Source organism: Fulmarus glacialis, unplaced genomic scaffold, assembly GCF_000690835.1.
Source record: "Fulmarus glacialis isolate BGI_N327 unplaced genomic scaffold, ASM69083v1 scaffold48969, whole genome shotgun sequence".
In the NCBI taxonomy this organism is placed as follows: domain Eukaryota; kingdom Metazoa; phylum Chordata; class Aves; order Procellariiformes; family Procellariidae; genus Fulmarus; species Fulmarus glacialis.
Genome location: NW_009232375.1, coordinates 7,403 through 34,373, shown reverse-complemented (window position 1 = coordinate 34,373; position 26,971 = coordinate 7,403). Strand labels below are relative to the sequence as shown.

At 38.4% G+C, this 26,971-nt stretch overlaps 1 protein-coding gene across 1 annotated transcript; it reads left to right on the top strand.

The window, feature by feature from the left end:
* The first annotated feature begins 1,188 nt into the window (after positions 1-1,188).
* Positions 1,189-26,630, top strand: ZDHHC20 (zinc finger, DHHC-type containing 20). The gene is made up of 11 exons (XM_009584859.1): positions 1,189-1,213; positions 5,541-5,635; positions 9,200-9,320; positions 10,684-10,753; positions 11,941-11,973; positions 12,816-12,936; positions 19,252-19,384; positions 20,992-21,118; positions 22,333-22,422; positions 23,572-23,687; positions 26,355-26,630. The coding sequence occupies exons 2-11, from the start codon at positions 5,576-5,578 to the stop codon at positions 26,378-26,380; spliced, it is 897 nt and encodes a 298-aa protein (XP_009583154.1). The 5' UTR covers positions 1,189-1,213; positions 5,541-5,575; the 3' UTR covers positions 26,381-26,630.
* Positions 26,631-26,971: the final 341 nt, after the last annotated feature.

Here is a 26,971-nt window from a genome sequence, read left to right as displayed (position 1 = left end):
CAAACAAAACCCCACATATCTGAACAAAAAGGGGTCATCTATGCATTGAGATACCACCTCATTATGGCTCTTGTTGACTACAAAAAAAGGCATGGTTGCATAATATAGTTGCAGACCCTTTTACTAGAGATATCTGCAGTTAATTGAGAGACATGCCACCTCTGTGACCAAAGTAACCCTTCAGAAGGAAGTCTGCAATGCATACTGAAGCCCTGCAAATTTAAGACTCTACTTTGCATCAGGAAAAAGCTCTTTTGAACTGGTACACAGACTGGTGAGTGTAGAAATGTCAGAGCTGAGAGAGAGGAGACAATGTGGAGTGAGGTGAACTGCACTAGGCAGGGTTAACCTTTTGCTTATGCTGATGACCAGAAGCTTAAATTTGCTGTATAAGATAAAGAGTTGGGAAAATACCGTTTCCTCATTGAATTTCAGGAATTCAGTGTCTAAGGAAGAGATCCAGCAAGGGGAGCAATACAAAGCGACGCAATAAGTACAGCAGCTCTCTGTTCAGCATCTTACCTGAACTGGTGAATGGAGTGTGAAGGTTTTGGAGAAGCCTGAAGGCAGGAGGATGTACTAGTGAGGCAGTATACAAGGTAGATTTGGACAGTAGAATTTGCTGTTGGGATGAAAGGAGATGAGGATGTAGGAGAGAAGGAAGTGGAGAGCTTTTAACTATGCCTGAAGAATTTAGGTCAGGGAAAAAAGTCAAAAATAGCATGTGACGGGAAGAGAGACGTGGTGGGAAAAAACGGAGGGGGAAGTAGGTTACATGTTACACAGTTTCACAGGCACTTCTGTAAGAACTTATTTTATTTCATTTTCTGCTTTCCAGTGGTACACCTGTTGGCCTGTTGTTGACATGCCTCAGAAAACTTTGCTAGGTACATATCTAAAGGAGAACATGCATAAATTATGATCTAATTTATGTCTGTGAAAAGGAGTGTGCTGACTTGGTTAGTGCAAGGAACTGGATCTCTTCAGCTCTTCCACTGACTCACCAAGCCTCAAGGGGTGGCAGGACAAATACTAACTCCTGTTTTACCCCAGAGCGGGGTAGGGAGGCTCTACTAACACCTGAAGTACGTTTTGGAACAAGTCAGCTATCTCATATCTCACTTCTAGACAAATTTCTGATTCAGTACAGATTTACTTACCATGTATCTTTTTTTTTCTCTTCCAGTTACTATTTCTTCAACTGCAGAAAAAGGTAAAATTTTTTTTTTTTTTTTGGAGATGTGAATAGTTTTGTTGCATGCATGTCTTAAGGGACATAGAATTTTTATGTACTCCTTTATGTGCAAGCTCTGTGTAGTGAGTAGATTAGTGCTAAGAAACAAGGGAAATATTGTGAGGTTGAGTCTGTTTAGCTTCTAGTACCACAAGCTTGGGATGATGACAAGACCTGTGAGTAATGCAACTAGTATTTAGGTTTGCAAATATTTTTAAATGGATACCTTCTAAGAACAGAAAAAGAAGAGAGGAGGAACTGCAGCAGATCCACAAGTCCATTTTCTGTTTATTCCTGAACACACCCTGTGACCTGAAAGACTTCTGGAAGAGGAAGAATTGTTGTTCTACTGCTTGCTATTTTCCAAACAGCATACCAAATTCTTCAGAACTCCATTCTTTAGGACTGGTTAGAACTGTGCAAAACGCAACTATTTCAAAGGTGGCTGCACATTATAATTTTAAATTTCCAGGTCAAGTGGTTAAGGCTTTGTTTTGACAAACTTTACTTAAGTCTTCTATTGGCTTTGGCAAGTATATGCCACAGTGGGTAGTACTTATAGAGATACAAACTGACCAAAAAAATTCCAGCATTCTTGCTCTGCCACTTCTTTTAATTGTGAACAAAAAGTAGTCTAAAGGATGGTTCAATTCCAGAAGTTCAAAATGTTTTTTTTTAATAAAACTTTTTTTTTCCTATAGAAATACAAATGATTGATGGGATATTTGTTTGGGAGTTATTTCAGCTTATGGGGGGACATGAGTGGTAGATTAAACATAGATTTGCGTGGTGACTATCCACAGAGGGCTGTCTTCAGAGTGTGAGACCACTGGTAAGAGGCTCTCATCTGTTAAATATTTTTGCAAAAGAGCGTAGAATTTGGAGCTAATTTAGCAGTTTTCTTCCTGGTGGGGAACATCCAGGAGAACACTGTGAAGGGAAGGAACCTTGATGGAATTTGTCATCTTTCATCTTCTAAGGAAGAGGTGAAAGAAACCTCCAAAATAAACTGTAAGCCGTTCAAGATGGGAGCTGTGTCTTACCCTGGGTTTTTACATTACATTGCACAGCTGGGCTTCACTTAGCCTTCACAAAATTCTACAGATTGCTGCTGTGCTTTACTGTTGACCTGTATATGAATAAAATTTACTTTCTAGTTTCTTCCGGAACGGCAAGATCCATGTCTTAGTTAAGGAAGCCTGGCAGAGCAATGATGTTGGTGTTGCATAGTCAGATCTCTGGCTTTAATACAAATGCGGTGTCTGTCTGACTGAGAAGAAAAATGCTTGATTTGATTAATGAGACTAGCAGTATAGTTGGAACCTGACTGTTAGGCTTTTAATAGCTGTCACCTGCATGCTTTTTGCACCTCCAGTTCTAAAGCATGTCACAGGCATCCTGCGTGCATGAATTTCTTTACCATGGAGGTTGATCTTAAAATGAGATGTGAAGTCTTTTTTCATTTGAAATGAAAGATGTCATAAGTTTTATAAAGTTCTTATAAGCTAATTCACAATAGCCAGGAAATAACGTCAGAAGAGTCAAAAGGCCAAAGTACCAGTAACATTGCTATGTAAATCAATAATGTGCATCTTAGCAAACGTATTTCGCTCCATATTTCAGTGTACTGTGTTCAAATCCTTTTACTCCAGTACTTAATTACAACTTTTGATTAAACTAGTGGTGATTTCTTCACCCCATTAAAGCTAATTGTTTCTTTGTAATTTCATATTCTTGTCTAGATTTATATCCATTAGGATAGGGGAATAAAGTCAACTCTGAATCTCTCTTAGCAATATAATATACTTCTGTTACATATTATTACCTCTCTGTAATCTGACCCTGTCTTGGAAGTAGTGTTAAGAATGATTCAGAACAGGATGTTAAGGGCAAATCTTAGGAGGGCTTAGCATATTTTAGGAGGATGCGAAGAGCATGTCTTAAGACATTGTCCTCCTGAGGGTATTAAGTTATGGTCTAATATGCATCAGTGCCTTTAAAGAGAAGTGACTTCACTTGGTAACAGCATGGCACCAAGAATCCTGGATTCCTTTAGCTTAGCCAGGACTTCCTCATGACTCTGAGTCTGGCTAAACTGGCAGATATTGGAGTTTGAGGTTTTTGATGTATTTTCCATCTAGCTTGTAATTACAAGAAAATGAGCTGAATAGGAATGAAGCTCGTTTATATTTGTACTGGAAATGATGTAAGATGCTTCAGGCAGTAGTCTGCAGAGGAGATACTGCTACCCGAAATGGTGGGTAGATGGACGGCCAAAGTAAAGCTGTCAAAAATGGTATCTTCCCTCCCTCTCATTTCTTGGGGAGCACTGACAGACTGTAATTACAGTAGGAATGGCAGCACAGGATTGGGATAAGAAGCAAGAATTTATTCAGTGCGGGGCCAGTATGGACTGCCAATTGCAGGCTCTGTCTCCTCTAGGCTGGGTGGTACCCATCACTGGAACAGCTGTGAAAGTTTGCTCTTCCGTGAGTTGCCCCAGTTTGGCTGCTGAGGACAGACCCTTGGCTTTTAATGATGGTGACAGATTGCAAGATCTCAGTTATTGCAAGAGTGCAAGAGCACTTTAACAGCTGCCTCTTTCTAGTAAATACTGGTAGCACTGGCACAGACCTGTACCCTTGCTGCAGCCAGCCTTGGTGCCTGTTATTCTCTGTGTTGTTGGGGCATTTACAGCCTGTGACAAGACTTTGAGGTTCTGTTTGAAGTATTGTGTGTGCACTAAAAATAATCTTTCAAAAGAATTTGAATTCTGGGGGTGATTTTTATGGACAGAATAGAACTGTTTACTGTGTAAGTTAGTTTTGCTGTGCTTTGCCCTCCCCTGTATCTCATTTCCCTTTTCCTTCTATTCAATTCCTCTCACCCTGTTCTCCCCCGAAGCTCTGATCTGTGCAGCTGGTTCCACTCCAATTTTGTATCCGTTTCTCCTCTTTTCCAAACTGTTTTCTCATGCTTTAATTGCTTAACCGCATTATGTTTGAATGTGTACAGTATGTTTTTAATAAAAGACCATTTCTAATTACGCAGTGCCTAGTACAGTGATACACAGTTTTGGGATGGCTTTAGAAAAAGGTTTTGTTTCTTGCATTTTCAGTCAGCTCCACAGCTGAAAATTTGCCAAATCTGTCTGTAAGGTTGGAGGAGTCAGAGGCAAAGGTAAAAAGTATAATTCTCTGAAGAATACTCAAATACAGTTTGTTTGGTTTTTTTACCATAACAAGCAGTGAAAATCCTGATAGATGATAAATTAAGATTATGTGTTCTGTGACTGTGCACATGCATTTTCTGAGCTGTTAGAAGTTCCCAAAGTTTTGAGTTTTCGATGGTTCTGCCATCCATGAAGTATGTCATGGAGCTTCTTAAAGGACTCTCTTTATGTGCACGGGAAAGTAGGTCAAGTTTCCTTCTTTCTGCAACTGAAGATAATATAAGTGAAGATAATGTAAATATTTAGTATGACTTCTTTTCTAAGGCTTGCTGTTCTGGCACAACTGATCTGTTTCCTCTTGTCAAGTGGTAGAAGAAACTGTTAGAGGAAACAAGATTGGAAGAAGCTTCCTGGGTCATAAGGTCTGGGTCTCTGGCCTTTAAGGCAACCATATCACACAGACCCATTCATAAATTGATTGAGCTCCCTACTAAAGCCACCTACATCTTGTTGCCACTGTGACTATAACAGCAGGACTCTTCCAGATTATATTCCTGTGATGATTTGAAAGAAGATACCCAGACAATTTTTAACTCATAGACAGCTCTCATCTCAGAATGCAGTCCTCTCCAAACCCCTGGTTTGGAGTTTTTACTGTCATTGATGACCGGTGCCTTCTACAATGGCACAATACTGTGCTGTTTCTATTAGAAGTAGAAATTAAATTGAATTCTATAGGTCAGTTATCAAATACTTTAATCTAGAATGAAATTGTAGCATCTTCTTTATCCAAAAAGGTTAGTCACTTACATGCCACAGGTGAAGTGGTGTTCAGTTCTGGGTTTTTTGGTTTGGTTTTATCCCTTCAAAGTCTGTTCTGGAATCGTACATAAAAGCTTATTATTTCCTTGAGGAATAGCAACCATCACATGTAGTGATTTTTTTTTTAAGTTTTTTTTTTTTAAGTGAGCACTCCTAGACTGCTACGTCTACCCAGGGAAGAGGGTTTAATGTAACTTAATTTTAATCAGGTGATTCATAGTGTAGTAGTTTAGCCCTCATGAAAGATTGGGGATTTTATTTCTTGTTCTTTTCAGCTATATTCACCAAACTCTTGTTTGTATTTTATTGCAGTTGTCTACCTTGTGGTTTTTCATCTGTCATTTGTCATGTTTGTGTGGTCCTATTGGAAGACAATTTTCACATCTCCTGCATCCCCCTCTAATGAGGTAAATATAACGTTAGAAAAATGTCAATGCCTTTTTTATAAATAGCTGAACTGTTTTCAGTGATGAAACTTGTTTGCAGTACTGCATGATTCACCTTTCGCTTCTCATTATCTAAAATAGAACAGCATGACAGTGTATCATGAATGAAAATTATCAAATTACCCTTAAAATACTGTATACTTTGTGTAATGAAATTTACTTACACGAAATGCACATTTAATTCATCACAGATTTGACAGTCATGCACAGTGCTTTGCTATGAAGTAGCTTGCTTGAAACCTGGAATTTTTAAAACCAATAAATCAAATACGGAGACAACATTTTTATAGTTCCATTTTAGGCAGTTTTGACCTTTGTTTGGGTAAGAAAAAATAGTAATGCAATGTATACTCATAACCTGGAGGACTGAACCACTTAGTAGTAAGTCAAGGGTTAAGATTTAGTGACAATTGAGAAGTAAATACCTAAAGGAGCTTTACATAATGGCAAGAGAATGCATGATGACTGTAAGAAGTTTTGTTTTGAAAAAGAACAGTATTAATTGCAATAAGTCTGAGATGGATTACCTTGTTTTCTATTTTCTCTAAGGTGTGTTCATGTAAGGATTAAATACTGGCACCAAATTTAAAATACTTCCCTTCCCTTCCTTGGTTTTATAAAGCTTTTAAATTGGCTAAACTGTTTGAGGTTTTGGTTGCTCTATGGGGGCTGAATTCTATTTTTGGCAAGACCAACTTTCAGTGCTAATGTCAACCTTAAACATTTTTGAAAAGAGTTAAAACCATGCTTCTAAGGAAAAGCAAACACTGCTTTGCAGTGCTTAATTATGGCTTAGAGATCTGTATCTTAGAAGGCTACAGAATATAAAGTGAAAAAAGCTAAAGACTATTCTGCTGTTTAGCTAAGCAAAAAGAGTAGTACTGAACTGTTAAACCTCAAAAATTCAAAGGGACTTGCCTTCAGGGTGGTTTGTTTCAGCTTTTTTGGGATGGTTCTGCAGGAAAATGATAAAGTTAAGCAGGTTAGCTAATGTGGTTGGAACCGTGTTATTCCAGGTTTTGTAAAGCTATATGAACTAGGCATTAGCTTTATGAGCAGCTCTAGTAACTTTTACTGTCTGCTTGAATTCTTCAGTAATAGAAAACATCTTCTGACAGTACTTAGCCTGTAGCTACAGTAATGTTGTAGCAAGCTTTTCGTATTCAGTGAGTGAAAGGGATGGCGTGGGCATATGGCATGTAATGAATATTTCCTATATCAAGTGTGGGGGTAGATCAGATTTAATACAATTTTCTTCTCGAGCTAGCTTTAAAAAGAAAAAAAGAAAAAACCCAACACACAACAACAACAACAAAAAACACACACCAAAAAAACCCCACAAAAACCAACCGAACAAAAAAAAACACCAACACTTTTTCTCTCTCTGGGCAAGTCCCTTCTGTTCATGTACCAGTGAGTAATTTATGCTGGTTTTACTTAAAAACAAAACCTGACTTCAGAATCTTCCTATTGTATGAGAGTGTAAACGTATATATTTTTAGTCATTCAAACTAGCCATTCTTGCAAAACGAATAGCATCCTGTGGTCTTACTATTGAACTAAAAAAAGATTCTGCAGCTGCTGTTGTCTTAGTGTAATCCCTGTACATTTGTCATAAGAAAGAACAATCAACATTATACAAGATCCAGAAAGAGGAAGGAAACAAAGGGACTCTTTCTGTTTTCAGTAAGAACTGCTGGAACCTCATTGGAAATTCTGTTAGCTATGTGGTAACAGACAACTTTTGATGTCTTTGAACATATCCTGCCATTGTCCAAAGAGACTGTGGTCTCATGGCCCTATTAATTTCTGAAATTAGAACAGAAACATAGCTATTGGGAAAACCAAAATCCTATCCAGGATTTTTGGAGTAATATTATGATGTTACTTGGACAAATCAAAAAAGTTTTAAATCTTGTGATTTAGTTCCTTTTCTGTGCATTAATGGTTTGCCATGGAAATGTAATCTAGAAGTAGTATTTCATGTTTAATGCCACTTCTGCTTGATTGCAGGTCACGGAGACAGGCATTTGGTCATCTAGCAGACTCGCAAGGGCAATAGGGAGGAAGGCATATTGCACCGCTGTTTGCGGGCATAATCCTTCATATCTGACTTAAACTTTTTATGTGAGCATCTCCAGTCTTCATATTTGAGTAAATATCTAGCTTAGAGATGGATACGAAAAAGTGAGGTCAAACTCTTGGTGACGACTGAAATGTTAAACTGTAATTTCACTCTCCACGTAGATTGATCAAGGGGATTATGTTTCATGTTTCACCCTTGAATGGTGGGCAGGCTCAATAACTGGGATAATACTATCTGTAACAGGAGACTTAATTAGATTCTGTGAGATATGAGGCAACTTATTTGCATTTTGGGTTAGGAAATAACACAGGGAAATTGCAGCAATGTCTTACTGCTTCCTCCTTTCTGTAAGTGGAGTCTTCATTGTTGCTTGCCAACTGACTGTAATCCAAAAGAGGAAAAAGTACAGGATGAGAGGAAAATCCATGTGAAATAATCATATACATGTTCTTGGTAGGAAAATATGGTCATATTAAACCACACTAAGCCAATTTTTGTTCCAGTTGCACACACAGCATTTTCCACTCACTACCATGAATACTTTGTCTATGTGTGCTCATAAAAAGGGCTCTTGTAGTCCATGGGGGAATCTCAGAGTTTGAAAGTGCTTCAGAACAGAAAAATAGCACAGGAAATAGTGAGTTCAGCCCCAGCTCTTCAGAGTCTTGTCAGCACACTGGGTTTTGTGGGGCTTAATGGTAAAGTTCATAATTTCAGTGGATACCAAACTAAGCATTTCACAAGTGCGTAAAAGCTCTCCAGGTTCTTCTCGTAAAGCTTTACATTTCAGTGAGGCTTCAACAGGAATGCTCCTCATGCTTTACTTAGAATTGTAACTCTCTCTGAAACTGTACAGGCTTTGCTGAAGTTGCTTTCAATACAGTTCATGGATTTTGAGACTAGAGCTGACTACTCCCAAGTAAAAATTCCAGTTAAACTCTCTCAACTTCTGTGCTGAAGCCATGAAGCCGCCACCCCCTTCCCCCCACCTGCTGGCTTGTACCCCTCTAAATCAGAGAGAGAAAGTGGGATAAGGGAACTTTGGTGCCCTGTAGCAGCAAAGGACTGTTGCACCTTCCTCTTGTTCACAGATCACTTTAATTAAACTCCTGATAAGCGTAAAGGAAAGGTTATGCCTTCTTAAAATTCCCCTGAGTCTCTGGCTTCCTTTGTGTTGAAGGGAAAATGCCATAGATAATGGAACAGAGAGAAAGATTATGTTCTTTAAAATATGCCCAGGACCATCATGGAGTTTTGAGGATCGCCTGTAATTCCTGTAGCATTCTGTTTTTCTTTACATGGGTTTTTTTGGGTTGGTGGGTGGGGGTTGTCCAAAGGCATAGGATTAAGATACATAAGGTCTTTTCCTTGGAGCTTGACTAGAACACAAAGTAATAATTCATCTCTTCCCTTCATTCCATTTTCTCCCTCCGTCCTAGTTCTGCTTGTCAAAAGCTGATAAAGAACAATATGAAAAAGAAGAGAGACCAGAATCCCAGCAGGAGATTTTGAGAAGAGCTGCTAAAGATTTGCCTATCTATACGACAACAGCATCGAGAGGTGAGATACATAGATAATTCTGTGCTCCTGAAGCTGCTAGTTTAATTCAGTGAAATAATTTGATGTCACTGAATGAACAATCTATTAAGCACATATTGCACAGGCCATGACCTTGTTTTGTTATTTGTTTGGGCTGTGTGGTTTTCTCCCCCAAGAGAAACTGGAGTCCTTTGCCTGGGGATCTCAACATGTAGCCAGTATTTGGAATTAAAAAAAAAAATAAAATTCCTTTTCTAGCAAGCAGATAGATGACAACATTTATCTCTTATTGTGGCTATAAAAAATAAGCACAGCAAAGAAATACAGCTAGAAATAGAGAAAAGTCAACTTTTTACTCAATTTTATAATCATTTATATCCCCCTTTAAACTTCTTTTTCTGAGCTGTATTCAGCAGGAGGAGAAACATCATACTTAAGGCTGGAATTTAAGAACGAATAAATGTTGTTTCATTCCCATCTGTAATTCAGTACAAAGCTAGTTATGGGCTATTTCTGTATTTGCCTTTAATACATATAGGCTTTTTTATTCCAACTTATATGAATGATCTGTGAAACTGCTGTCTTATACATATGTATATCCTTAAAAAATCTAGCTTTTATATGTATATATATATCTGTTTCTCTTTCTTGAAACTAGCAATGCTGTAGAGTTTTCCAAAAACATAAACTACTCAGAATAACTGTTACCAAAGTTTACTGTGACTTTCCAAACAAAGTCTAAGGACACCTGGCTCTTTTGAATACTAGCCTCCCTTTCAGGAAATCCCAGTCTTAAGTTCCTGGAGTGGTCTGGGAAGCTCTTGCCAGCTCTTAGCAGTTCTGCCTAGCTGTAGGTGTTGGCTTTGCCCCTTTCAAACTGCCTGTGTCTCATTTCCATTGAGAAGAGCCTGAAGGCTTGTTTAAAAATATGCAGGAAAGATGAGGAAGAGCTAATTTACTGAACAGTCTGCTAGATCACTATTTGCTGAAGAGGATAGAGAAAGCTAATGCAGAAAGTTGGCTTGCTGAAAGAATGTAGTTTCACAGTGAGTGCCTGAGTACCCTGTCCAGAGGTGAAAGAAAGCAAGCGATAGGGGATCAGTGCCAGAGGATGAAGGATGGAAAGACTGGGGAGCCAAAGAGTAAATGGAAATGGACTCAGTACAGCAGTAATAGATGAAAGTGTTTTAAATACTTTCATATGTTACATTTTTTAAAAAACTCAAAAGAACATATCATATGAGAGTAGGCACATGAAGGTCTGTGAGAATAGGTGTGGCAGGGGAGGGCAGGAAGCTCTTTAAGATTCAGTTCATGTTAAGGGGGAAAACCTTTGTAACATTAAGTGAGTTCTAATGACTTGACCCTTGCCACTTGAATACAGCAATCAGATACTGTGATCGATGCCAGCTGATCAAACCTGACCGCTGCCACCACTGTTCTGCATGTGACATGTAAGTTACTGAATCTGAAATGATGGATTTTCTCTCTCCTGCAATCATCACTTCAGTGTGTTCATGTTTTCAGTGTGTCAGCCCTTGCCTAACAGCAGGTTTTATTATTTGTTCCTCTCTCAGACCCTCAGTACCTGGATTTCATGAAAAAGCAAAGTTCTTCCTGTTGATGCAATATTATTATTGCAGCCCCATTGTCCAAAATGGCAGAACTTTTTAGGAAACCTGCTTGTAGCTTTGCAAAACAGTGCTTAAAAAAAAAAAAAAAAAAAAAATCAGCGATTGAAAGTAAGGAAAGGCAGGTCTGAGATACCAGCACAGCAAATGCTTACTGTAGAACTCTTATCATATCTTGCTTCTGCAGCCTTGAAACAGATGTGTGCTACTAATAATGCTAAAAATCTTTATCTCAGAGATTGACAGTGCAATTACGTGCCTTAACCATTTCAAAGACATCACTGCTATTCCCTAGCCTCATTCTGAATCATCAGAGAAGTCTGTAAGGGCACTGAAGACTGAGGCTATGAGTGAGACTTCAGTAGGCTGAGCTTGAGGAAATCTAGTTAACTGAAGAACCTAATACACATCTTTTGGCTAAAATCAAATTTATTAGCAAATACAGTGAATGTCTGTGTGTCTGAAATGTCTGGTATCTGTTCTTATATTAAAACTGGATGAAAATGGCATGTGGACTATTCAAATTACCCACTGTGCTGCTCTTTTTCTCAATTAGCTTTAAAAAAACAAACAAAAAAAGGTAGCAAAAATAGCCCTGAGGTAGGCTTAGCTGAAGTGAATGCCAGGTTAACGTACCTTATCCACACAACTCTGAAGGGTCTTTTGGATTTGTTTTCTCTCAATGTGCACATAAAACTAGTGTGGCTTAATGAACTGTTACATGCTGTTGCTCAGTAATGCTCCCCGTGTTAATTTGAGAGATTCTCTTCATAACTCTTCTGAATCTCACTGGGTCCTTTTGGGTGAAAGGATGGCTGCTATAATATGGAGAATAAGCATGATTGAGAAGGACTTGAAAAAGATACAGTGGAGCAAAATACTTTAAAAAAACCAAAAAAAAACCAAACAAAAAAAACCAAACCACCCTCAAACCTGTAGAAGCTAGAAGTTTGTGTCTTAGAAAGAAAATGTATTTTTTGCTTTAGCTTACTGGAAATTATCTCTTTCAGATGTGTATTAAAAATGGACCACCACTGTCCATGGTAAGTTTATAAAACCAAAAAAAAAATCAGTATAATAATGATGAATTAGATCCTACATGATGAATTAGATGCTGCTTCAAAAATGCAACCTTGAAGTAAAACTTGATTTTCACAGAATTTCTTGAGGCTTTAATATGTGAAAATAAATTTTGTTCCTAATGTGTGTTGCAACATAGAGTTGTAGGCCCAGTAGCCCAAATCATGCAGTTTCTCTTTACATAGAGAAGCCCTGGTGTTAACAAGACCTATGAGAAATGGCATTTCTTTCTGTTGTTTAGTTTGGTATTGTTACCAGGAGAGGAGATACCCACTACACTATGAAAATCAGTTCTTGATTCTAGATGATACATAAGACTCACTCAGACAGTTACTCTTCTGCAGTTTGTATTCACTGGTAGTCAGTAAAAATATTATCTGCTGTCTCTATAAAAATACTGCTATCAGTAGTTGACTTGAAGGTGGTTTTGCAACCAAAGCAACATCCACTGAAATTGATGGAGAGGATCATATTATCTTCCACGATGACTGCAGTTAGTTCATAGTGTGTGAGACGCTTCCTATACAGACTGTATGTATCATACGCTTTGCCAGCTTATGTCCTGTCCTGTAGAACTTCATGGGGGGTGAAATCTATGTGAGGGGCCCAGATCATTTGGCCTGAGGAAAGATACCTCCTTCAAAATGGTGGCTTAAAATGCTTCTGAAATACTAGTGCCAGACTGTTTTGGACATACCGCTGACATCATACACGTTATGCTCTGCAAAAGCTGAATGTATTGTTTTTTATTTTATTTTATTTTTTGTATATCATAGTAACCTCTTTCTCTTTCCCCTCCTTCTAGGGTGAATAATTGTGTGGGATTTTCTAACTACAAATTCTTCCTCCTGTTTTTAATGTATTCCTTACTGTACTGTCTGTTTGTTGCTGCTACAGTCTTGCAGTACTTCATAAAGTTTTGGACAGTAAGTTCTAAGGCTTTTTTTTTGTTGTTCATTTGTTTAATCCTGCATGTGTTACTGGAGGCTGCATCAGCATGTTGTCACTCACCATTTACTCTGTTCCATAGTTCATTACCATTATCAGCATCAATCGAAGTGACTGAAGCAGGAGAACATTCCGAATACTAATGAATTAAATGTATTATACTGCCCAGGATGAGTAATTGGGGGAAGAAGTTCCGATGAGGACACTGTGCAATTTCTCTGCTCCATCAAAATCGAGTGGCGCAGCTCAGGTTTTTTTGAGACTATTGGATATAGACACGTAGATATAGAAAGAACTGGCTATATCAAACAATGACCTATATATATGTATGTGTATATATATGTATACACACACATGTATACATGAAAATGATAAACGTAAAATATAAATAACAATTTTGTATCTTCCTAGACTTGTCTATGGATAATCTGCTACCAGATAAGGCAGATTAATTTCTTGGGAACTGACTGAGCTCTGTTTTGGAGTCCCTACATAGGCGTGTCTGAATGTCATTCTAGTGGCTTTTATCAATCTGATATGGGTAGAACGCTAAGATATGTACAGTGTTAATGATATACATCTTCCTTGCAACTATTATCAGCTGTCAAATGATCAATACACATACATGCATCTTAGCAGATTTAATAACATTTATGTAAAGGGCAACCATCCTTGTACGTCAGTGTTATATTCCTCCTATCACTTTTGTTCTGGTCACATTCCAGGCTGAAAAGAATGTCTTCTGGTGTTGTTCCCTTTCATCTCCAAAACCTTGTACCGTGCCTTCCTGTCTGTAGGCAGAAGAGCTAGCGTCAGAATTCCCTTAATCAGTTTCCATTAACTAGCATGGGAAAAACCACTGTAAGTGGAAGGCTCTCCATCACATCTTTATAAGTAAATAACAGCACATATTTCTTAGATGCTAGCTGCTGTCAGAGTAACTGGGAAAAGCAGTCATTATCTGTAGCTATAGAAATAATCTTTATTGGAACAAAAAGATGTTGCCATGTCAGGGTAAGAGAAGTTTGGTCATGTATTCAGAATAGCTGTACTTTAGACAGTTGGCATTAGACAGGTAACATAAATGGTGCAAAAAGTATTGTTTGTTTGTGTTCATCTAAGCCTATGGGTCTGATCTGCGAAAGTACTATGTTTCTCTTAGTCTGTCAGTTCTGTATAGGGGCCTGTCACTGGAGAGCAAGGAACTATGTGGGAATTGAGCTGTGTCAGTACTGTGTGAGATGAAAGCCATAAATTTATAGCTATGGCTTGACTCATACTTCAAATGAAATGGTCTGGATTCTGCTTTTCAGTCTTGCTTGACTGTAAATAGTTAAATTTTTAATTTAACATCTGTTTGGCTGCTTTCCAGTGCTTTATATGCAATTTCTAATGAAATTGTAGATGCGCTCTTACATATTTGCCAGTCAGTGCTTGAGCAAAAAAAAAGAATTTGCTTTGTCACCTCACTTCATAAGTGTTAGTGCAACAAAAGTCGGCAGGACATCTGATCACATGATGAACATTTAATGAACATTTAATGAACATAAATGAACATTTAATACCAGCATTTGCAGCAAGGCTCTTCCAAAGCCCATTGGTCACAATATTGAAGTGGACCCTTGAGCAGAGGAAGTAAACTTAAGAGGGATTTTTTTAATGATTTAGTTGTTAAAAATGCTTCCTGCAAGAATGGGCTACTTCTGAAATGTGACAATAGGCAATGTAGTTGTGTGCTTGCACTTGTTGCTTTCATTTCCGTTTACTTCCAAGACAGAATCTGGTGATGCCATGATCTTATCATTAGAGTAGGTCTCTGACTCACTTTACTCATATTAAATCACTCATTCCGCAAAGCTAATACTCCCTCTGATCTTATAATAGCCTGATTAAAGGAGACTTCCAGAAAGAGGTGGCAGCACCATAATCATGTAGGCTTGCAAAATTTAGTATGTCTCTAGTATGTAAGCTTTTAGGCAAGTGCTATTGACTGCAGAATAGAGTCCTGGAAGCTTCTCTCTACATCTGTATCCAGATCAGAGCAGAGTACTGCTGACACGTGCCATCTGTAGGCTGCTTCAGTATGTTGCTAATGCTCAGGTTTGTCTGCTACAGCATCAGACAGATTACTGTTTTGACATTTTCTGTTGAGGCTCTCTAGATGTTGTTTTCCCCCCCCCAAAGCTTGACTATCAGAAATGTTACAGTATACCATCAGAAGGTAGTGTTTCTTTTTTGCTCCCTCATAGACGTTTTTCAGGAAAATGTGCAACAAACTGCTGTATATATCCAGTGTTGGGATGGAAGATGAACTGCTTCTTGGAAAGTGTAGCCTTGGTCACTTCAGAACTTGTAGTAATGAGGTTGTGAAGGTGCATGTGCTAACTACACAAATTTTAGCAATCCATTGTTTTGCACTGTTGATAATACTTGCATAGAGACATGACACACATATGCAGATACTTGCAAACATTGTGAGACATGCACACCTACCTAACTCTTCTGTTGAAGAAAGTCTTTGTGTTTCCCACTTGCACATGCAAGTCTTTTACATAGCATCTTTCATGCTCTATGGAGAAGTGCTGAAGAAGGATCTTGATACTGTTCATAGAGGGATGGAACAACCACAGTGGCTGTAAATGTTTACCACAGGCTTACACGCTGATGCGGATGTTAAAATTTGTTCTCTAGATCAAGGGAAAGTGAATTACTTCTTTTTTTTTATACTCATAACTACTTTTCCTATAGTCATGACATTTTTATTTCTGCCTAGGAAGTTGTTAAAGATGAGCAGATAAAACCTTAGTTTAACCAAATGTATTTGACACAAACACCAGCACTGGCTGAATGCCCAGTCCTTGATGCCTTGTTTACATAGTGCATGGTGGCACTTCCCAGTGTATATTTATCTACGCTCATTCTTGCTGCACTCCCTCCTCCTCGAAACATGTATGTTTTCCAGCTGTTTTCAGTGTCTTTCATTGTCCTCCAAATTATTTTGGCAATCCTGAGTATAGCTAATTCAAGGATCTGATATGTGTTCCGGGTAGATGGCACACGCTTCTGCAAAATTTTGGTTGTATTAACAAAAAAAAAACCAAAACCAAAAAAAACCCCACCAACAAAAAAGAGCAATTCCAGATCCTTAGTTAGAAGTCATTCCTCTTGCATATACACATAAGGACATACACCAGATCTTCTGAGGTTTTTCTAGATTTAAGCTAGACTTTAGCTACTAAAAGATGAGTAATGAGTCAAGGTTTGACAGCACTTCTTGTTGTGGGTTTCATTAGGGGTTTTTTGTGGCCTGATATATGCTTAAATGACTCTATGCTTGTGAAGGAGTTTGTAGGGGACTCTTTAGAATAGTGACTGGCTTCAGTCTATTACGTGCGCTAAGCAGCCCAAGTTTTTTGTAAATTTCTTCCCTTTGTAAGCTCTGCAGCTCTCTCGCCTGCAAGTTTCTGCTTTGGTGCTGCTGCTGAACATAATGATTTTAAATAACTAATGTCTGAAGTTTAACTCTCTTTTCACGTGCTGTGGCATGTGGACTGCTGCTAGAACACAACTGTGAATAAGCCTATTACACACACTCAAAGCCCGCATGCTTCCCTCCAGGAAGGAATTGGCCTTTTTTGAAAGATGCTTCAGTTCTGCAACTGTCATTCAAGAATGTACAACCAGTGGCTGAAATTGGGTAGTCAGAAGAGGTAAATGCTCCCTGGGGATCGTGCAGATTAATCGTGCGTAATTCAAAAAATCCTTCTCCAGGTTATAGAGCTACTGTTTTAGGAAGATGCAACTGAAATAAACTTACATTTTCTGGCCCACAGAAAACACAAAGACTAAGCTGCTACTGCTCTTTGAGCTTCAAAATCAACCGGCCTGAGAATTCTTTATAGAGAACTATTTTGTTTAAATATGCAATTCCAAGAGAGTCATAGAAATAGGAGTTACAAAAATTAATTAGGAAACTGGGGGACAGTGCAGTGTGCTCTGAGGTAGGAAAAATCGTCGCTTTAACATGAAGCTTAGGAATAAGCAGCAATTGGAGTATGTATTTTGCTAGCCTTGATTTCAAGGGATCACAAAACACAACATATCCCTACAGCAGGGGGAAGAGAAACTGTAGTACAAATTGTCTAAGCAAAACTGCATTGGAAAAAAAAAAAAAAAGCCAGTAAATAAGGAAACTGAAATTAGACGGCAGTTCAGAGAGCTGGACTCTGCTATCATTTGCTTACTGTTAGCCAGCATTTTTGAAAATGCTGTGTATATCTGCCTGACTCCAGGGTAGATGCCTGGGCTCTGCCTAGGCTTTCTGCACAGATTAATGTATCTTAAAAGCCATACATCTTCCCTACAACAGATTCATTAAGTTCTAGCATCTTTGCTGAGATGGCTAATACCACTCTTCAGGTATAAAGTTCGGAATTCAAAAGCTAATTTAAACTAAGCTTTCCTGTTTCTTGCTTTATTTTCTTGAGTACTGGTTCAATTTCAGATGTTATGCTAAAGATACATCCCACAAACATATCTCAGTATTGAAGGATATTGGGAAGAAGAAAAACTGTACTGATGTGTTATGGGTTCTTTTTTTAAACAAAGAAAATTGTGCAAAGAATCGCAATTTATTTTTCTATGGTTTTGACTGAAACTACATCTAGTGGTAATAGATATGTTCCAAAGTCAGAAAGATTTTGTAATTTATAAACCATTGCTTTATACCTCTGGAGTATTCTGAGCTTTTCAGACCTTTATGAATGGTTTCATCATACAGAATATTCCCATAAACCTTACTTGTGATGGAAACAACTAGCAAAGAATGCATCTGGTGTAGTCATGCTGTTCAGCCTGAGGAACCACTTGAAAGTGATCCAGCCACAATCTGAATAGCAATACTTCTATGCTTCGGTAGAAAATTTCATGACTTGGAAGTTAGTAGTGTGCTCTTATGTACTCTCTCCTCCATTCTCTTGGAGAACGGGGGCTAAGGCTCCTGATGGGCGTTGGAACTCGGCACGTCCAAGAGCACGTGTGCACACCAACCATTTCATTTTTAACAAAGCCTGTGCTGTTTTCAAACACTTAATCTTAACATAATACTAGCATTTAATAAATTGTCTTTGTTTGCGCAAAGCTTTGCCGCAGGAAAGCTGCAGAGAATTGTCCAAAGGTAAAATCCAATATTGCTGTAATTATTTAAATACTGTTCCTACTGTAATTTTTCAGTCATTCATTGTAGCTATTTACACCATCACAGAAAGAAGGAGACTTGTAATCTGTTGCCTATGAATATAGGCAGTGTACAGGGATATAGATATACCTATGTGCACTTGATCTTAATTGAAGTGTGTTTTAGTCAAAAAAAAAAAAATTCAGCCTTAGATAAGTGGCTATACTGAATGAGCTAATGGAAAAAGTAATGGCAATAATGCTAACTAAACAGCTGAATAAAAATAGCCTCTCTGCTTTCATAGTGCTGTTAAAGGTCAACTACTTAAAAGTACTGTGATTTTGAGGATATAGAACTGGAATAGTATTGTTACAAATCCCATTGGTCTCTTGAAAGTGCAAGCTTAAAAATAGTTGGGGTTGGGGGTGGAATCGGCTATTCAATATGGGTGGGAGGTTATTTTATGGTGGTTGTACTGAAATTGTTGTTTTTCACATAGATCTTCTGGTGAATCACTTCTTCCTGGTCAGACATGGCAAATTTGTTTTGCTAGGTCCATGCTGGTTGTTGCCTAAACCTTAGAGATCATCAAAAATTGAAGATCTGTCCCAGGTCTTGTCTAGGAGTTGTTCAGTCTTGGAAACACAGTGTGACAGCCATTTCCCTTTTACGTTCCTCACAGCAGTTCAGAAGTAGGTTCAGTATTATTACCTTGCCAGGAAAGGGTTTGGACGTTTTTGTTGTATTTTCTTCCCTTCAAAGAAGGTGATTTTTGGACATGTTTTCCGTGTGTCTGTCTGGCTGTGGCTGGACAGTTAATGTTTTTTAGTATAGGAAATTTTTTTCCTATACTACTGTGCATTTAAAAACTAACAGATGAACATACGCAGTCATGCTACTAAACTGAGGTGGAAGGGGTACCCATCAGCTTTAAATGCTGTGGTATACCAGTTTAACATGACATGAAAGGAAAGCCAAGCTTGTGCTTTTTTTTCTTTGTGAAAAGTGAGATGAAAGACCTATAGCAGAATGGATGTGGCAGAAAATGTTTAGCGACAATACTGCATTACTGCTAAAAAGTGTTAACGTATTAATCTCTTTCTCTCTTTCTCCTCAGAATGAATTGCCAGATACCCATGCAAAATTCCACGTACTATTCCTTTTCTTTGTGGCAGCCATGTTCTTCATCAGCATACTGTCACTCTTCAGCTACCACTGCTGGCTAGTTGGGAAAAACAGATCAACCATAGGTCAGTTAATTGGAATATGGAACGGTTCCTTGTTCAGAAAACCAACAAGTCGATGCGAATGTGAGGCCTACAAGATAGGCCATCACATAAAGACAGAATTTTTAAATACTGTGCAATAAGAAGCATATTTGGTGAAAGTAATTAAAGGTGAAACATGGGAGAATGAAGCATGTGTAGGGGTCGTCTGCTGGAGCCAAGCATTTGGATTCATGATGAATGTTAATTTCTTTTATTTTTATTTTTGAGATCTCTGAGGCACTGTGCATTTTTGTTGTGGTTTTATATAATGTTAAGTATGTAACACAATTGCTACTTGCCAGTAACCCTGTTGTTCTAATACTTTGAGTAGCTGGGTGGCCCCAGTCAAGGTGAAGGCTCTACTGTATATGAACATACCACATTTTGAAATAGATCCAAAAGACTATTCTTAAATCCTGTGAAATAAAATGGACCTCACTATTAGGAAGTAAAAGCAGTGTGATAAAAATGGAAACACTGATGCACATTCCCTAAATAATAAAAGAGATTTCCATAATTTCTATGCCTAAATGTTTTAAATGGCATTGACCAGCATAAGCAAGTTACATGCATTAGTTAAAATATCTGAAGTTCTTGCTAAAGCATTTTTGAAAGTCTTTTTTGCGGGGGGGAGCTAGTGGGTATTTCCACAACTGAGTAAGTCAAAATCTTATACCTTTCAACGGAAGTTAGATTTCTATCCTCAAAAATAAGTGGGTTGATTAAAAGTGAAATAACTTTCAACTTGCTGGAATTTTTTGATGGAGGAAAAGGAATTTTTTTTGATTGCTTGACAGGAGGGTTGTTTGAGTCCTTTTTCTTTTGACATATCTACAGCTAAGGAATATTCACAGTCTCTTTTTTTAGCTTTGAAAAAAATCTTAGCATGTTCCTTGCCCAAAAGTCAGTGGTCATAATAGGCAACACAGTCAGTACTTTATTTACTTTCTGGATCATGATTGTAAAAAGACAAGCTGTTGGTATGGGGAGAGCAATGAGTCCTCATGGTTCTTGGCCAAGGGTGTAACCCGACTGACTAGAAAAATGGTGGTGATTTGCTGCAGTTCATGGTGTGTCTGTGTTTCTAATGTAATAGATCTCATCTTTCTCTGATACCACAGGATGCTCTTAATTCAACTTCAGACCTTGGCAGAAGTGGACAAAACTATCCTGTATGGGTTTAGGTCCAGTAGTGCTTATGGTAAATTGCTTCTAGAAGAGGAAGTCTTCTGCTCAAAGAAGGCTTCACAGGCCAAAGAGAGCTAGCCATCAATGAATAAGGGATGTGGTATCTTTGGCATGCTGATGGTACTTAGCTCTGTCTCAGACCTTATGTTAAATGTAAAGAGAGAAGGATGACTGTTTTGCTTACGTGACTTTCTTACCTTTCATTTCTATTTTTGTCATTAACCCTGTGATTTTTTTCATGCTCTCTGATTACTTGAGATGACTCTTTTTTTTTCCCATAATACACATCAAGATCGTCTCAGCTTGCCCGACACTGTTTTCACAATAGAGAAATTTGAGTCTGTTTATTCATCTTCCCTGACTTTATCACTTTAGAAATACTGCATGTTTTTCTTTTACAGAAACATTCCGTGCACCCACATTTCGAAATGGCCCTGATAAAAATGGCTTTTCTCTTGGATGCAGCAAAAATCTGAGGGAGGTTTTCGGAGATGAAAAGAAGTATTGGCTACTCCCTATCTTTACCAGGTATTCAGTCTGAATGGGAATGAATTGGGGAAAAAATTGATTCCATGACTTTCACCTTGCTTTCCCTTCTCCTAAAAAACAAAGCACAGCTGAAATCCAACTTGTAAATCCTGCTAGGGAAAAAGTGCAGGAGAAAACTGAGCAAATTCTGCGCAGGGTTTTCATTCAGAAACAAGGGCCTCATTGACAAGGGCCTTCTAAATATGGAAGTTTGGAGAGCTTTGAGAATTGTATTTCAAAAATTGTACACCTTTTGGTGGTAGTATTAGTGTCTGATTATAGAACAGAAATCAGCAACTTAGAGGAGATCCAAAGCTTGAACTTCAGCTGCATTGAAAAAACATCAGTTTAAAAACACCCCCTCTTACCCCTGAAAATGCTTGACAGCTTTCCTTTTGCTGTAGATGACAGTTTGGGTATTGAAAGCCGCCTGAGCAAGTGCATGTAAATAAGCAGCAGTGCAAAAAAAAAAATTCTGATACGATGCAAAATACTGGTTTTAAAACTTCAGCTGAGCCAGTGTTGGGGAGTTGCAGACAAGCGTCAGAGAAGCTTGATGAAGCAAGACTGACTTGCTGCCCACTCCCACCACTCCCAAAAGGCAGCAGTACAAAGTAGGAGCCGTGTTTCAACACTGCTTTTGGGGGGTTGTGTATCAGTTTAAAATGTTGGTGAACCCATTTGTGAAGCTGAGGTCTGGTAGCAAACAGCAGAGGTAATAACAAGATCTTAAGTTGCCTCAGCTGTTTGCTCAACTACCATGACTTTTCATGTGACCTGATTAAACTTGCTTTAAAAGAAGGCTTAGCTAACCTCAAAATAATGGGCGGAGGGGAAAGCATGGCCACCAGAATATTATTTATGCTACAGCTTCTGCAGTTGTAAATACCAGATAGTCTGACTACGTGTGCACGGTGGTTTGGCTAAAGACTAGGGCTACAGTCTACAGAAACACAGTGATGTTTCTGAAATACATAGACTAGTGCTGTGCTCAGCAATCCATACTGAGTGATAGGGTGGGAATCATTTGAGCTCCAAGATTTAATTAACGTATCATCTGGCTTAGTGGTAGAACTGCCTTGCTCAAGTCTGGAGTTCAATGCTGCACTCAAGTAATTGATTCGAGCCTGTAGCGTTTGCCTTTTGCATGGGTACTTGTTCAGTTCATTCAAGTCAACTACAAACAGCGATTTGCATCTTTGTTTCTGGTTTAGTTTGGGCGACGGGTGTAATTTTCCAACTCGTTTGGTGATTATGGATCCAGAGCAACTTACTGTCTCAAGCCAAAATGAACCTGCCAAAAGGTAACTGTAGCATTTAAGATACTGATTTTGTACTGTCCTGTACTTCATCTGGAGAAAAAATTGTTTCAAAATTATTTCAAAATTTTTTTATACTTGTCATCTTCAGAGTGAGCTTGTAAGTCTTCTGAGAAGGACACAATAGACCAAGACTAAAAAATGGTGCTGCTTGATGCAGAAAGTCTGTTTCTTGGTTTTGACCTATAACACAGGATATGGCTCTAAGGAAACAGTAATACAGAAAGTAGAGAGCTTACTGGCTCTTAACCACAATCAAGAAAGTCCTAGGGAAGACTGAGTAATAGTCCGTGGCAAAAAAAGTTTAAGATATTTTTTGGAATGAGAGAAAGGCAAGGTATTGTTTGTATTTCACCTCCTCCAGCATGTTTAAACAAGGGATGCTGAGACACAGTTTGCAAGAGAGGTAGATCACTGTGGCTATTGCTGTTTTTTAGCACTGCAGGGTTTTTAGCTCATTACTTTTTATCCCTCCAAATTTGCATGTTTTGTATCTTCAGTGTATTTTCAGGAAGCCTGCTTTAGATTCAAAGACGCAGGAGTATGTGAAACTTCTGGGGGTGTTTACATTTGCCATTTTAGAAGTCTTCTGTATAGTTTGGTGAATTTGTAGCTGAAGGTTGTTGTCAACAGCAGTCACCTGAGTTATCAGGCATTAGGGGGGCTCAAAGGCAATACTGAGAAGAAGTTGCTTCCAGTGCAGCATACACAAGAGCAGGACCCTTGTGTGAACAGCAGAGTATCCTTTTGCATTAGGAAGATGTTCAGCAGAAAGCCCTAGCATTTACTGATGGGATAAGATGGCATTAGGTTGTTCTTCCAGACAGTACTGGTTAGGTTTTCTTTTTCACTGTGTGGCAGCAGCATTGTTGTCAGTATGCCATTTCTTGTCTATCAATCTGTGCTTTTTTTCCATTAGAACTATGAGTGGCCTATGTCAGATAAGAGTTTAGACTGCTGACTGGAACAAGCCTGTAGGAGAATTGGGGTTGGGGGCCGAGGGCCATTTTTAGTTGTCACAGTGTATGGTTTTTTTGTTTGCTTTGCTCTTAAGTAACTTCACTACTCTACAAATGTGTGAAATAAGCAGCTACTGCTATTACAGAATTTCTGTTGACTTTGCTTACTTTTCAGCTCTGGAGCCAATCAGTCCTTTCCTACTCGACCACTCAGTGAATCACAAAATCGACTGCTAGCCAGTGACAGTCAGTGGGTGGAAAGTGGCCCTGAAGAGGAAAATGTTAAATCAGGTAACCTGCACTGTAACACTTCTGATGATTCTATGGCTTCGTTTGTGGTGGGGTTTTCCTTTTTTTTTTTTTTTTTTTTTTTTTTTAAGGCCTAAAAAGTCCTTAGGAATTGGTTGGAGTCAAGTAGAGGAAAATTTGTTCCATAGAATCAAGTCAGCATGTTTAGATGTTAAGGCTAACTTGGTCTCATGCTCTGCTCCAAAACGAATTATTACACTAAGGTAATGGATAGATAATTCTTGCTTTCGCACTTCCTATTCTGAGATTTTGGATCTTTTTACGTTTGATTAGGGGGAGGAAAATATTTTTCTAAAATAGGCACAATACGATAAATGTGCTTTCTGGTTTGACGTCTTTGCTATTTGTTGTGCAAATCTGCAAAAACACATAATTGAGATTCTCTCACATTTTAGGTGCAAAAAAGCATATTATAGTTTCATTGGAAAGCTGATCTCAGCTTATTACTAACCATCCGTCTCAATGAGAAACAGGTAAGACCAACATAATTGATTGCCATTTCTGTATATGTATGAGTAAACTAAAATAGACATCTTGAAATCAAAAGTCACTAGCCATGGAATGCAGAGGAGTCCTCTGATGTTGAATGTGTAATAGAAAAGTCTAAAGAAAACTCAGAATGGCTGTCCAGAAGACAAGAATGGGAGTAATGCTGCAGTGCAGGAAACATGGGCTGGCTAGATCTGAGATGAGTCAGACTAATCCTGTAATTTAGATTGAAGTGGGTAGTGCTGGATTTGTTACCTGACCAGGAAAAAGAATCTAATCTGCTAAATGGGCAATTTCAAGATGAAGTGCTGTCTTGAGGAAGCGCTTTTCTTAAGGAACAGCTCCTTAACTGTCTTTTTCTTAATCATATATTGGTGGGCAGTGCTCTGCTCTTACACTTTAAGAAGCTATGTGCACACGAGGAAGGAAGGTCAATAGGTAAATATAGGCGTCTACATACGGATTGCTGTGTCACACTTGGAATTGACAGTGATCTTTTATGTAAGAGCTCTGCACACACTTTGCATTCAGGAAATACAGTGAATGCTGCTGCATATATGAAAACTTCCCTTGGTGTATTTCCAGTGACTAAATTAGACTTCTTTTATGTTGACTTCATATGTGGTAAGCTTATAAGCTCCCATTAATTTTTTCTCTGGAAGAGAAACAAATCTTACTTGGACAACTAGCAACCGTAGATGCTGAGGGCTAAGTCATTCACCCCCCTCTGCCCTTCCCCCCCCCCTTCTTTTTCTTTTTTCTTCCCAAAAAATGGGAGACAACTTGCAAGGAATTCCCATTTTATTTGGAAAGAAAACACAGTATTTGAGTTTTGTGAGCTCAGTAATTTTAGAATCACTTAGATTTTTTTTCTTTTTTTTTAAATAAGCCTTCTGACCTAGAATCATTGTTTTGGGGGGTTTTTTGGTTGGTTTTCAAGGGAAAAAAAAAAAGTCTAAAAGGTCCTTGTGGGGGATAGTGTGATGCTTTGACTGATGTTGGTCAGACTGCTTAATGTAAACTCGTACAAAACCAAAATTAGACTAGTTAGTGGTACTTCTGAAAAACCTATTCAACCATGAGAACCCACCAATGATGAGTTTTCCCTTTGCAACTTTTCTTAATGCTTCATATAAATGTGCAAATGAATGTCCCAGCAAGGGACTCCTTTCAGCCTGTAGCTATACAAAAACTAAATTTGATCTAAACAGGTTACTAAGGCTTTTCTATTCTTCACAGAAAGGAATAGGTATCTTCTGAGAGCAGTTCATCCCAGCAGCCTTTGATAGGGTGTTATAGAAAGGTCTTAATCTTTCTTTCCACTGACCTAAAGAGGGAGCATAAGTGACTGGCTTAGGCTAGAAAATTAGCTGATAATAGTTTGGGATAAATTTCCTTTCTCTCCTCCTTCTCTTCCTAAAGTCAGGCCAAATTTAATAGAGGAAGATTGTGTCGCACTTGCCTAAACTGCTGTAGTTTTAAAAGTTGTATAAATAAATAGTGCATAACTGCACCCAACACAAAAGCATTTTGGTATGTGTTATGTCAAATAATGGTTAACATAGTTGGATTTGATCACAGTTTCTGTAGGCCAAGGTGATTAATTCCAATCCCCCTGCAATTGTAAGCAACTATGCAATAACTGTGAGCACTTTCATATACCCTGTAACAGACTGATAGTTGTATTTTTCAATTTTATGCCTGTAACATGCAGCAGAAGCAATCAAAGTTATGGCTGACGAGTAAAATTCCCAGATTATTCTAGAGAAAAGAGCATGATTTGCAAAAGAAGGCCAATGCCCCCAGCCTCACCTAGGCAAATATCATTTGTGTTCCCATATTGACCAATTTAATTCAAAATGAATGAGCAATTCTTGCCAATCAGGGATCCAAGACACTTTAGCCACAGGTCAGTGGTGATGGATTGACATTCTTAGTGCAGATACTCTTCTAAAACATAAGAGGTTTAAAACAGAAACAAAACAAAAAGACCCACACCTCCCAGAAGGCTAATTATGAGTTGAAGTTATCTTAACTGCTGTCCTGAATCAGGAGTTTGTAAATTACATGTTACCTTAGCTGCATTCTTGTAATGCACTATGATCTGGTTTTGCAAAGCTAATGGTATAATTCCACTAATTACCTTTTTTGTTTCACTAGGTTTCTGCAACACATTTTGTGCTTGAATATTACTTAATTTTGTTTGGAAGAAGTTGATCAGTAAAAAAATGGAACATGAATATTTTAGGAAGAGACAAGAAATTCAAGTTTCTGCACAGTACGATGGATTCTTGTAAGCACTATTGCAGAGCAGGGAAGTTAAGACAGATGCCTTAAGATTCTTAATGTGCATTTATGCAACACTGAATTATATACTGCTACCAAAGGGCCAAATCCTGAAGTGCCCTGCTTGGATGCACAAGGTCCAGAGTGGGAACTATGCATTTCTGTTATGCTGCAGTGGTGGGGGTAGATTGCAGAGACTCCTGCCTCCCCACGGGCAAACTTCATACCTTAGGCACTGCAGAAGTCACTTCCATAGCAGGTCTCCAGGGTACAGAAAGAAAGAAAAAAGGAAAAGAAAGAAAAAAAAAAACGGGGGGACAGGGGAAGAAAAATCAACATAGAGCATGGCTAGTGAGTCTGAAGTGCGACTATACATAGTTCAAACACCAGGTGATGGGGAAGGGACTGGATGATGTCTTCTCCCCTCTTCCTATTAACCAGTCTACCCCATGATCATAGCTCTCCAAGTCTTTTGGGACTGAGGATTCCTT

Bases quoted from the DNA above. Each gene is read 5' to 3' on its own strand.
- ZDHHC20 (XM_009584859.1), top strand. From the start codon at position 5,576: ATGTTTGTGTGGTCCTATTGGAAGACAATTTTCACATCTCCTGCATCC. The intron at 9,321-10,683 runs GTGAGATACATA...ACTTGAATACAG, and splicing joins TACGACAACAGCATCGAGAG to CAATCAGATACTGTGATCGA. The intron at 21,119-22,332 runs GTATTCAGTCTG...TTTCTGGTTTAG, and splicing joins CTACTCCCTATCTTTACCAG to TTTGGGCGACGGGTGTAATT.